General features: G+C 56.6%; 1 protein-coding gene across 2 annotated transcripts; it reads left to right on the top strand.

The window, feature by feature from the left end:
- Positions 1-1088: 1088 nt before the first annotated feature.
- Positions 1089-12563, top strand: MTHFR (methylenetetrahydrofolate reductase; the record flags this gene model as incomplete). 2 transcript variants are annotated; one of them, XM_079698364.1, is made up of 12 exons in its annotated part: positions 1089-1213; positions 1492-1737; positions 2894-3132; positions 3998-4108; positions 6844-7037; positions 7963-8213; positions 8488-8622; positions 8786-8966; positions 9209-9391; positions 10223-10324; positions 11166-11285; positions 11667-12563. In XM_079698364.1, 12 exons carry the CDS (start codon positions 1104-1106, stop codon positions 11883-11885), a joined length of 2091 nt encoding a protein of 696 aa, XP_079554490.1. In that variant the 3' UTR covers positions 11886-12563. The 2 variants fall into 2 exon arrangements, with proteins under 2 accessions (XP_079554490.1, XP_079554489.1); XM_079698363.1 differs by having other exon boundaries at positions 1104-1213; positions 1495-1737.
- Between the last annotated feature and the right edge of the window lie 295 nt (positions 12564-12858).

Raw genomic sequence — 12858 nt, 5'->3', positions numbered from 1 at the left:
CTGGAATTCGGAAGAAAGACCAGACTAGGCTGATCTTGACACTCTCCCCTCTCTTACTCCTGACGTTCATCCCCACAGAGAAACTGGAATTTTAGGTCAGAATCAAAATGGGCATCCCTGGGGGCGGTCTGGTCTCAATCTGGTCTCAACTGCTTGACGCTGGGTGTACCAGAGTCTGTTACGTGCACTTGTGTGTGTTTTAGGGGAGAGGAGCATTGGATCTCATCAGTTTCTCAAGAGTCTAGGACCCCCAAAATGGTTAAGAACACGGGCTTAGCAGTGGACATTCCCTGAAAGATGTGAACTTGGCCTGGTTGCTCCTCTAATGCTCCAGGTCACCACACCCTGGATTTTCACTACTGTGTGTTTGCATCTTGCTGTGCAAGTGTAGTGTTTTGTTTTCGTTTTTGTCTTATTTTCCCCACCAAACTGCCCAACGGCGCTGTGGCGCTGTGCCCTCTTGTCGGCCAGCCTGTGGTTGCCGTGGTTCAGGGCTTCAACCGCGGTGGCTTTGCAGTCGCTGTAATCACTTGAACTGACTTCACTGGTGTGTGTAAGGAGAACAGCCTGGAAGGCAGGCGCAGACTGTTCAGCCTTTGTTCTGAGTTGGACATAAATTCATGCCCTTATTGAATTGGGGTCTGGCTATTTTTGGAACCCAGCCAATGTCAAGTTCTAACCCATGACATGGTCTTTTCAGAGAAGCACAAAGTCGGGAGAAATCAGGCTGCTTTGTCAAGCTCTCACCCCTTCCAGCCTGCACGCATACAAACTGTTCCAAGTAACAGGAGATGTTTCCATGGCTGAGCCATTCCTTCCTTGGCATGTGATCCAGTCACCCTGAACATCTGTTGGCCTCATCACGCCCAAACCCTGCAGTCTGCAGTCCCACGTCCCCCTCCTTCCATCCGCCTTCGGCCTCTAGAGCCTCAGCCCTCCCCCTCGCCGGGAAGGGAAGCCTTGCCCCCGCCCCTTCGCGCCGGCCCCAGCTACTGCTCTCAGCTCTTCCTTTGTCACAGCTCCGCCCAGTCGGACACACCCGCTGGGGAAGGTTCCTCCATTTCTTCCCCAGTGGTCTGGGGTCTGAGTTTACACTGGCAGAGATGGACCGTCCCAAACCCAAGGTCCTCCCGGCGGGGCACTGCTGCCCCTCCCTGGGAATGCGGGCCTGGGAGGCTGGCAGCGCGAGGTTCTCAGTGCCACCCTCCATCAGGTAGCGGTCACGGAGGACCCACGGGCTGAAGGAGCATGGTTCTGTGCTGGGTGGGGGCTGTCATACGCGGAATCAGGCAGCAGCGGAGGGCAAAGCTTGGAGCGAGGCAGCGCAGACAGTCGTAACTGGCGTGTGGAGCCACTGGGTGGGCGCGTTGTCACCCGTACCCTCACCGGCCTTCCTCCTGCGTGGAAATGCAGCATCTCTCGCTTGACCCTGCCTTGCTGGGGCTCGGCTGCCTGCCTGCCGTCTCACGCCCCCTGCCTCACCCCGTGCAGCAGGAGCTCGGCCATGGTGAACGAACCCAGAGAGCATGGCGGCCCCAGCCCCCGCTTGGAGGGCAGCAGCAGTGGCAGCGAGAGCTCCAAGGATAGTTCAAGGTGCTCCACACCCGTGCTGGACCCTGAACGCCACGAGAGGCTCAGGGAGAAGATGAAGCGGAGGATGGAATCTGGTGACAAGTGGTTCTCCCTAGAATTCTTCCCTCCTCGAACTGCTGAGGGAGCTGTCAATCTCATCTCAAGGTGAGTCAACGCAAGATAAGGAGTCGGGCCAGACCGGGGGATGGGGGCAGGGGGAAAAGATGAACTGTCAGCCCCGAGGCTGGGCTGCACTTTGACCCAGCAGGAAAAGGCAGCCATAGGGGGTGGAAAAAAGCAAAGCCAGGGTAGATCCTCTGATACGCAGCTTCTGTTGTCTGTAAAAGCCCCTCCAAGCACCTGGAATGTTTAGACACTCTCTTCCATGTGCTAAAAATGTTGATTCTCTCAGACTAAATTCTTGGGCGGAACTTGGGGCTGGATCGTGAGGAGAGTTTAGGAAGTTACAAAACGGCGGCTTGGAGAACATTTTCAGCAAGTTAGGAATTTGGATTATGCATCTAGAAATCTAGAAATGCCAACCGGATTATGTTAGCACTTGATGAATCGCAGTTCCTTTTTTAAAGTTTATGCTTTTTATCGCTTGCACTTCTTATGTGTCACTCCCAAGGTTGTGAAGTTTGAAGGCACAAAGATGTTTCAATGCACCACGTTATAACCTGTAACACAGCGCATGTGCGCACGTATAGCTCTTGATTCTAGTTATGGAAATGTGGCCGTGCTCTGCAGGACTCTTGGCTGCTGCACCGGAACTGGGGGGCGGCAGGGAAGAAACTTGTGTCTGCTGACCCTCTTTGTCCCTAGAATGAGGCCCTGCTTGCCACTCTGAGGGTTCCCCGAACCCTTGACCATTGAAATGTCTTAACTCACCCGAGATAATAAATGTGCAAGCACTTTGAAAAGTCCAAAGTGCTGCTGTCACGCAAACTGGTTTCACTGTCATTATATATTATCTCCACAGTAAGAGTAATCATAATGACAGCACATTGATTGCGTGTTTGCCGTGTACCCAGCGCTCTTTTAAGAGCTGTGGAGCCATCTGTCATGATATCCTCAGAGTATTACTATGAAGTAGGCACTGTCCTCTGCCACATTATAGAAATCAGGAAACTGACGCTCAGAGAGATCAAGGAACTCTCCCAAGATCACACAGCTAGTGAGTAGCAAAGCCAGGATATGAATGCAGGTCGGTCTGATTCCAGCCTGCATGTGATGCTTCTCTAACTCCCAGACCCCATGGGAAGGTGGTGAAGGGTGATGTACCCCCAGGAGCCCCTCTTCAGAAAGAAATTCCCTACAGGTTTGACCGGATGGGGGCAGGTGGTCCCCTCTTCATAGATGTGACCTGGCATCCAGCAGGGGACCCTGGCTCAGACAAGGAGACCTCGTCCATGGTGATCGCCAGCACCGCCGTGAACTACTGTGGCCTGGAGACCATCCTGCACATGACCTGCTGCCATCAGAGCCGGGAAGAGATCACGGGCCACCTGCACAAGGCCAAGCGTCTGGGCCTGAAGAACATTCTGGCGCTGAGGGGAGGTGTGGAGCCCGCACTCTGCTCTCTGGGGTCTTGCTTTCCTGAAGACTTCTGTCCCTGGAACGGTCCTTTCCTTTTCTTCAGGTCCCACACTGAGTACACTCAGGGTCCCGTCCCCACCAGTAGCATCGATAGGCAGTGTGGGACCGGAGGACCCTGGGCAACACACAGATGGAGCCGCTTCTTGACCTCGCAGTAGGAGTTCAGTTGGGCCTGCGGCCAGTGCCTGATAACCCTCTGTCCCGATGTACACAATCAGTTAATCAATTAATCAAGCAATTAATCGATCCCTGGCTGCACCTGGCCTTTGGCCCAGTCGAAGAGTTCAGCTCTGGCACGTGTCCTAGGAGTGAGAATAGCTGGTTATGCCTCTGGCGCGCACTGTCACTGGGCCACACGAGTGTGAGAAGTGGGAGCCTGATGGGTGGGGACTTGTGGCCTCATGCTCCCCACCCGAAAGACCACTTCTCACTCGAGATGAGTGGAAGATTCTCCCGGGAGGCGAGGGTTCCAAGGGAGTGGGAGAAAAAGCCATGGGCTTGGGTGAGGGCGTGTGGACACACCCAGGTGTGAGCAGGGAAGGGATCGCCGATGCTCCAGGCTGAACGCAGAGCTGCAGCTGCTCCCTGTCTGCTGCTGCCAGCACAGGGCCCTCGGAGTCGGCGCTCAGGGACTGTTTGATGGGTTGGCTGCTGTCTTCCCTCCCACTGTTTACCAAGTGCTGCGTTAGAAAGCGGAGACGCCAACTTGAGTAATATGAAGGCTCTGCCTTTGAGGCGCTCACGGTCCTGGGTGTGGGGGGAGAAGGAACAGAGAGGCTACCTGGAGGTTGGGTGAGACCCAGCACTGTGACCTCCAACCCCGCAGACCCCATAGGTGACCAGTGGGAAGAGGAGGACGGAGGCTTCAACTATGCCGTAGACTTGGTGAAGCACATCCGAAGCGAGTTTGGTGACTACTTCGATGTCTGTGTGGCAGGTGAGAGGCTGGGGTATCCCAGTGGGTGGGATCGGAGAGGGGAAGGAAGGAGAGGCACAGAGAGCCCCCTCGGCATGGCATTCAGGTCAGGCCCCTCTAGCTCAGCGCACCGCCGGCCTGCCTGCGCCGGGTGACGGAGGTGCGGGGGTGAATCAAACAGCGTCTGCCCTCCCATCATTCTGTCATCCGCTACCCATCCAGGCGTGCCACCACCCCTTAAGTTTTCGTTCCTCTGCCTTTAATTTTTATTATTTATTTATTTTTCTTTTCTTTCTTATTTTAGGCTGCGTCCGGTCTTCGTCGCGGCACACGGGTTCTTCATTGTGGTGTGCGGGCTTCTCTCTAGCTGTGGCTTGCGGGTTTTCTCTCTCTAGTTGTGGTGCACAGGTTCCAGGGCGCGTGGGCTCTGTAGTTTGCGGCACGCGGGCTCTAGTTGAGGCGTGCGAGCTCAGTAGTTGTGGCTCGTGGGCTTAGTTGCCCCACGGCATGTGGCATGTGGGATCTTAGGCGTTGCAAGGCATCCGGATTCTTTACCACTGGACCACCAGGGAAGTCCCTTCCTCTGCCTTTTCTTGCTCTTAGCCTGCTTCCCAGCCCTATTCTTCTTTAAACAAAAGAGGTATATTTATTAAGGTTCCGGGGGCAGGGAATCTCAGAACAAGGTCAGGAAATGGCATCAGACCTCATTAAGCGCTGGAACCAGGAGGCGGGCAGAATCCAAGGCCCTCCCTCATTCTCTCTGCCCCCCCATCCCCCACCCCCCGCTGCTTCATGCCTCATCCAGTAGACCTGATACGTACGCTTTTTCTGTCTCTGATACGTACGGTACACATGTGACCCGCCGCCTGCTCCTGACTCGCCCAGACTGACAGGTCTCAGCATCAGTTCCAAACCCTCAGGAGAGAGAACTGCATCGGCTCAACTCTAGTTTCTTTAGCTACAGCCAGGAGGCAAGGTTCACCTGCTAGAAACAGATGGCGTGGCCTTCCCTCTTGCCCCGACTCATGAGGTCTGGGCCTTCAGCTTCTCAAATGGGGGCTTGGGTGTGGTGAGGCAGTGTGTGCCAGGGACACAGGAAGTCCGGGGATTAATTTGACATATCACCTTGGCATGACAATTTTTCTCAAATATTTTGGGGAAAATCATATCATATTAAAATAAACATGGCTACATTATAGAGTAGCAAATCAAAGTGATCTGAATTTAAAAATACAAGCCACGTGGCTTCAAGGAAATGACTTGTTGTGGAGACTTTGGGCTGCGTCCCCAGGCCCCCATGTACATGTCCGCTCTTCTTAGTGTTGAGAAGAGGGCGTTGAGGTGGATGAGTCTAGGAGGCCCCGCTGAGGAGGTAGGAATTCAAGTGTCGTTGGTCGTGTGGCCACGAGACAGTCGGTTGATTGGGGAATGTGCCCACGTGTGGTGGGCATTGGACGGTCACCAGGGGAAACCAGCAGAGCTGTGAGCTTACAGTTGCTGAACGGTTTGGTGCTTTGCTTATGGTAAAGTGGATGAAAAAGAGGACCGGTGGATTAGAAGGCACCCAGCTGGCCGTGACAGGACAGGAATATAGTAAAACTGAGCAAAACCCAAATGTAAGCAATTGCTGGACTTGTTGGGTGCTGTTGAGGTTTTGTAGAGTTTCAACTATTAAAACCTCTGTTTCTGAAATTTTCTGCTGGAAAAATCGCCTTGTTATTGAAAGTATAAAGCTCTAGTGTTTAATCCTCCCACGCCCATCCCCGAAACAGTACTTTTTATATCCAGTTTTGATGACTCAGGGTTTCTTAAGAACGAAACTGCATTATCACAGCAAAGCAGCCAGGTTACCCAACAGTGTGGGTTCAGGTTTGCCCCTTCCTGGCTTGGGGTCCTGCCCTGGCCTCAGGCTGAGGAAGCCGGCACCCTGCTTGTAGTTCATTAAGGCCTGTGGTCTTTCCTGTGCAGGCAGAGCCACTAGTAAGTTCAGTCGTTTAGGGAAGGGAGCACACCCGTTCCTGGAGCTAGTCAGGAACCTAGGGGACGTCTGGCCCCGCCTCCCAGGCATCCCCGGCACAGGGTCATCGCCCTGCCGCATTGTTTGGGAGTCCATTCCTCTGTGGGGTTGCTCGTTCCACTGTCAGGCAGCTCTCTGAAACTGATCCTCCTCCTGCCATCCGAAGCAGCACAGAATATGATGAATGAGGAACTCGACTAAGATGACAGACTTGTGGGCGTCTAGAAATAGTTACCGTATTCTCTGCGTTCTTTTCTTCAAGCAGAACATCTCTACTCTCTTCACTTATTCCTTGTGTAACGTGGTTTCTGACTTTGCACTGTCTGGGACCCCTGAGTAATTTTAATGTGAAATTACAAGCACTGTTTTAATCCAGTACCTAGAGTCAAGCCCATTACCCCAAAGCTGCCTGGCCGGTGTGAATGTAGCATGTCCTCTCTTCTGTGGCCACAAAGTGCAGGCCAGATTGGCCTGGCTGATTGCAGGACAGTGTGGGTGTTTGGGGGCAATCCATCCCCACTCTTGGGAGGGTGGCTCTAAGGCAGCGTTCACCGAGGATCGGTCACCTCCAGGCTGAGGGGTGCATCAGGTGAGCCCAGCCATCACCGCTTCAGCCTGTCCGTGCTGTGGGGTTGGAAGGTATGGATCCGGAGCTCTCCGTTCCCGGCTCTCTGGTTGCTTCATCACTCCCCTTGAGCAGGTGGAGCCAGTCTCTCCCTACTGTCATCCCTGTTGGCAGGTTACCCCAAAGGCCACCCCGACGCAGAGAGCTTTGAGGCTAGCCTGAAGTACCTGAAGGAGAAGGTGGCCGCGGGAGCCGACTTCATCATCACCCAGCTCTTCTTCGAGGCCGGCACTTTCTTCCGCTTTGTCAAGGCTTGCTCCGAGATGGGCATTACTTGCCCCATCCTCCCCGGGATCTTCCCTATTCAGGTGAGGGTCCCGAGAGGGCTCATGGACTCCCACCACCCCCATCCTAGCACAGGCCAGGGCCTTGGTTCAGGCCAAAGTGAACCTGAAGTGCCGAGTTCAGACCAAAGTTCTTCTTTGATGCTCATTAGACCTTGCAAAATGTTGTCTTGCCACCCTCTTTTTTTTTTTTTTTTTTTTTTTTTTGCGGTACGCGGGCCTCTCACTGTTGTGGCCTCTCCCATTGCGGAGCAACAGGCTCCGGACGCGCAGGCTCAGCGGCCATGGCTCACGGGCCCAGCCGCTCCGCGGCATGTGGGATCTTCCCAGACCGGGGCACGAACCCGTGTCCCCTGCATCGTCAGGCAGACTCTCAACCACTGCGCCACCAGGGGAGCCCCCGCCACCCTCTTTTGATTACCTCTTATGTCTCCCCAAAATAGCAACAGTAACTGTTGGAGGGGCTTATTGATAAGTGTCACTAAAAGGGATTATTACTCTCATTATAAATTTGGGTTAAATCAATGTTTCCCAAACTTGGCTGTCACCAGAATCATTTAATAAGCTCTTTTAAAACATGGATTTCCAGATCCCATGCCTAGAAGTTCTGATTTAATAGATCTGAGGTGGGACCTGGGAATTGGTACATTCCTGAAGTTTGGCAGACGATTCTGGTGATCGGTCAGGCTTGGGAACCACTGGCTTAGATGACCCCCATTTATCAATAGATACATCTAGGGGCCAAAGGGCCGGCTCAGACCAATGGCAGCAATGCTGTGGGCAGCTGCTGCACCCTGCAGAGTACAAAAAGTGCTGGTACAATATGGTCTGACTTTCCTGGGTCAGTCTGTGTCACACTACAGAGCCAGGAGGCCTGGTGGGGGGATAAGGATTTGGGGTGAGAGACGGGCAGGGAGATGGGACCCACAGCCCCCTGTGTCTTGGGCAGGGCTACCACTCCCTCCGGCAGCTTGTAAAGCTGTCCAAGCTGGAGGTGCCGCAGCGGATCAAGGACGTGATCGAGCCAATCAAAGACAACGACGCTGCCATCCGCAACTACGGCATCGAGCAGGCGCTGAGCCTGTGCCAGGAGCTTCTGGCAAGCGGCTCGGTGCCGGGCCTGCACTTCTACACCCTGAACCGCGAGGTGGCCACCACAGAGGTGCTGAAGCGCTTGGGCATGTGGATCGAGGACCCCAGGTGAGGCCAGTGGCCCCGACTTCAGGCCCTGGAGCCACAGAGGAGAGTCGGGTGGGCAGGGAGGTCAGAATGAGCGCGCCCTAGCTGGCAGTGCTGGCTGCCACGGGGGCACAGAGGGATGTCTGTGCCGTGGCTAGTGGCACCCTTAGGCTCCAATCTCAGCGGGAATGCCATCCGGCTTGACGTTTACGAGTCAAGATGGAAGAACCCAGGTTCAGTGGTGCCCCCTCCCTCTGGCCAAGCCCTGACCCTTTCTGTCTCCATTCTCACCCAGACGTCCCCTGCCCTGGGCCATCAGTGCCCACCCCAAGCGCCGAGAGGAAGATGTCCGTCCCATCTTCTGGGCCTCCCGACCAAAGAGTTACATTTATCGCACCCAGGAGTGGGATGAGTTCCCCAACGGCCGCTGGTGAGCCATTGCAAATGAACTGTTTCTTGGGAGGAGGGAGACCAATCATGGTGGAGCCCTCGGGACAGGATTCACAGGAATGCCCCCCTGGGGCAGGTGGATGCTTCTCTCTGGAGTCCAAGGTCAGGGGTGTGCCTTGACCTTCGGGCACCTCCTCCGCCAGGGGCAATTCCTCCTCTCCGGCCTTTGGGGAGCTGAAGGACTACTACCTCTTCTACCTGAAGAGCAAGTCCCCAAAGGAAGAGCTGCTGAAGATGTGGGGGGAGGAGCTGACCAGTGAGGAAAGTGTCTTTGAAGTCTTTGCCCGCTACCTCTCTGGAGAGCCGAACCAGAACGGCTGTAAAGTGAGTGCTGCTGGGATGGGATCCCCGGGTACCTCCCCTCACCCCAGGGGCCAGACGCGGGCGTCACTGCCCCACCCTGAGCCTCATCGCTGTGCCTGGAGGTGGCACCTCAGCAAAGGGAGAGGGTGAGTTGGGGGGTCCCCACGTGGGGTGCCTGGCAGGGGCTTACGGAAGCAGAGACAGGCTGGGCCTCTGATGGGGACCGTGAGAGGGAGGGACCCAGCCCGGCTTACCCTCCCCAGGTGACTTGCCTGCCCTGGAATGATGAGCCCCTGGCGGCCGAGACCAGCCTGATGAAGGAGGAGCTGCTGCGAGTGAACCGGCGGGGCATCCTCACCATCAACTCGCAGCCCAGCATCAACGGGAAGCCGTCCTCTGACCCCATCGTTGGCTGGGGCCCCGGCGGGGGCTACGTCTTCCAGAAGGTGTGGCAGGGACACACAGGGCTGCCCTCCCTTGACCTGCCTGCAGGGGTTCCCCGGGGCTGGGGACAGAGGCCTTCGTCTCAGGGGCTCTTTGTTCTGAGCGGCCGGGGATCAGAGTGGATGCGATCTCAGGCTCGGAGTCGGACAGACCTGGGTAGGCTGGTCACTTGACCACTCTGGGCCTCAGCTTTCCTTTCTGTAAAATGGAGATATGTCACGTCGTGTTCTGGGGATGAAACATGACAAAGCACATAAAGTGCTTAGCACGTGGGAAGCATCCCCTAACTGGGAGCTATTATTACTGTTCCTTGTGGACCCCTTTCTCCTGGGGCTGCTGGAGTTAAAATTACATTCTAAACTAAAGCCTGAGGGCTCTGGGAAGTGAATTTAAATAAGCCCAGCTTAATCCCTGGTGGCCAGGTGGTGCTGGAGAAGCCCTCCACCCAGCAGATAGGGGGATGGGGTGTGTCAGGCCTCTCTTGCCTTGCTTGCCAAACTGGGCCCCCTGTACAGCTTCTGGAGCGACTTCTCCATGGAACCTTTCCCAACTGGACGGAGGGTTGGCAGACTTCCCTCAGACCTGTCCAGACCGAGAAACCTCACGTACCTGCTCCCCTCCCTTTGCTTGTGGGTTCACCTCCCAGCTAGTGGCCACCACTAGTCCCGACGCCTTAAGTGTTCTGCTACGAGTGTCCTCGTGGATGCCTCCCTGGGACGGTCAGGAGGGCAGGCGTCTGGTGTTTCAGAGCACGTGGCCCACTCAGCAGCGCCCAGCGAAGGCGTCCAGCAAGGACTGGGGGTTACGTGATGGCACCTGTCTCCCTCCCGCAGGCCTACCTAGAGTTCTTCACTTCCCGAGAGACAGTGGAGGCACTTCTGCAGGTGCTGAAGAAGTACGAGCTCCGGGTGAATTACCACATCGTGGATGTGAAGGTGGGCTGGCCCCGGGTCAAAGGGCGCTCAGCAGGGCCGGGGTGAGGGCACCACGTTTACTCCACCATTCAGCAGTCAGGGAGTGCCCAGTGGGGCCACGCATCGTGCCAGATGGATATGCAGACAGAGCCAGGCCCCTGCCCTCCGAGAGCTCCCAGCCTAGCGGGGGAAGCCATCAGTGAATAATTATGAATAGGTGTAAGCAGTTGCACTTTATAACAGTAAAGTTCAGCATAGGAAGAAGCTGGGGATCCAAGGGAGGGACGTCCAGCTTGAGAGATCAGGGGAGGTGTTTGGACAGTTCCTGTGTGGCCTGAATCTTTAAGGATGAGGAGTAAAAGGGCATCCCAGGGAAAGGGCAGAGGGCGTGCAAAGGCATCGCTGCCAAATGGGGTCAGAGTGAGGCTGAAGTGTTAAGCCGGGGCCAGGTCCTCAGGGGTCTCCATTGTCCTGCTTGGAACTGGGGTTTTCCCGTATAGGCAAGAGGGAGCCTTGGCTCCATGTTTTATTTTGGGCAGGTCCCAGGGGACAACTGTGTGGATAACAGGGCCAGGGGAGACTAGAGTCAGCAGCCCTGGTGGTCTGGGTAGCAAAGAGAGGCCTGGCCAGGCTAGACACGAGGCTAGACACGAGACGAAGTGAGCAGCACCGCTGGGCGTGAAGCTGATTGGAGCACAGGAGGAGGAAGGCAAAGCCCGGGATGACGTCTGGGTTTCAGGCTCGCTGCCGTCACAGAGCTGCAGAGGCTGGGCAGGGGTGGGGCAGTGACGGCGGGAGGAGGGGCGGAGCTGTCTGCACCCCAAGGCTGCCCCTAACCACCGCGCCCCGCCCCGCCCCGCAGGGTGACAACATCACCAACGCCCCCGAGCTGCAGCCCAACGCTGTCACCTGGGGCATCTTCCCTGGGCGAGAGATCATCCAGCCCACAGTGGTGGACCCAGTCAGCTTCATGTTCTGGAAGGTAAGGGGGGTAAGCAGGCCTGCCCTGCCCACCTCCAGAGCCGCGGGCGGGCGGGCGGGGCGGCTGGGGGCCGCACCCCCAGGGCTGGCAGCGCCCTGACTCTGACTCATGGTGTTTACTTCTGGGCTGGGGAGCAGGGGTGGCACTGGCAGTGGGCCAAGTTCTGTTCTTGGAAACATCTTGTTGGGCAGCAGCAGAGGCCCTTGGGGTGCTGAGTGTGGAGCCCTGGCCCTGGGGCAGCCCTGTTAACCTGGCCGGCGTGTCTGAGTGTGTGTCTCTGTGTCTGTATGTGGGACCACGTATGTACCTGTGTCTTTCTGTCTGTGTGTGTGCCGGTGTCTCCGTGTGTGTCTGCGCACACGTGCCTGTGCGTGTGTGCAGGACGAGGCCTTCGCCCTGTGGATCGAGCAGTGGGGCAAGCTGTATGAGGAGGAGTCTCCGTCCCGCATGATTATCCAGTACATCCACGACAACTACTTCCTGGTCAACCTGGTGGACAACGAGTTCCCGCTCGACAGCTGCCTGTGGCAGGTGGTGGAAGACACGTTTGAGCTTCTCAACAGGCCCCCCCAGAACAAGAGGGAGACGGAGGCGCCGTGACCCTGAGCCCTGACACCCTTAGCTCGAGGCCACTGTGTCCCGCCTTCCTCCTCTCCGTCCTGGTTCTCTGGGAGACCCCCGTTCTCCTTCACTTCCCCCCACCCCCTGACACAATGATGGCAGCTAGACTGGTGTGAGGATTCCAGGCTCTGGCTGGACCGGAGTCCGCCCCACACGGGAGCCAGGTGTTCCCTGCCTAGCGGAGAGTCTGTGCTCCGGTGGGAAGCAGCCCCATCCCAGAGGAGCACGTGGGCAGAAAGCATCCTCCCTGAGAAGCGTTGTTGCCGACGGAGCCCCTAGGAGCCAGCCTGGGACCGCCAGTGACCTTGCTCTTGGGGCCTATGGAGGACAAGCAAAGCGAACGTGGCAGTGGGCTCTGTGGGATTGCAGAGGAGACATGGCAGCGTCAAGGCGCTGCAGCCTTCCACCTCCAAGGCGTTGGCAGCCAGGCACGACCCACTCGGGAATGAAGGGGCGGACCACTGCCCTGCCAGGCACTGGCCCCTGGATGGACCTTGGACTGAAACCTAATAGTTGTCGCCTCCTTCTAGCCGAGAGCTCAGCTGAGCTCCCTTTTCTACAGCGCTGCTTTTTGAAACAGTTGTCTCCGTTCCCGTGGCTCGAGAGAGAGAAAGTGCCTCTTAAGGGTTAAAGGTGTCTGAACCTTTGTGCGTGGTGGAGCCCTCGGCCTTCCCTTTTCTCCCCTGGCTCTGAGGGGTGAAGGGATACCTGCCTGTTACCATTGAGGGCGAAGATGAGGTTGGCCCGAGCAGGACTGACCTTTTCCTGGCTTATTTTTCGGGCAGACCTCCTCCTGCCCGCCGCTCCCTCCCGTCCGTGCACCCTGTCCCGGAAGCTGTCTGTCTGGCACTGCTCCCCAGGCAACAGTCCTCAAGCCCCACTACCCAGGGGCTGTGACTGACACGTGCACGTAGGCTGGTCCCTGTCCCAGTCCCTGCTTGCGGGTCTTCAC

The sequence above is a fragment of the Hyperoodon ampullatus genome (assembly GCF_949752795.1).
Source record: "Hyperoodon ampullatus genome assembly, chromosome: 2".
NCBI lineage: Eukaryota > Metazoa > Chordata > Mammalia > Artiodactyla > Ziphiidae > Hyperoodon > Hyperoodon ampullatus.
The sequence above is the reverse complement of the archived record's forward strand: the minus strand, read 5'-3'. Positions and strand labels throughout refer to the sequence as shown.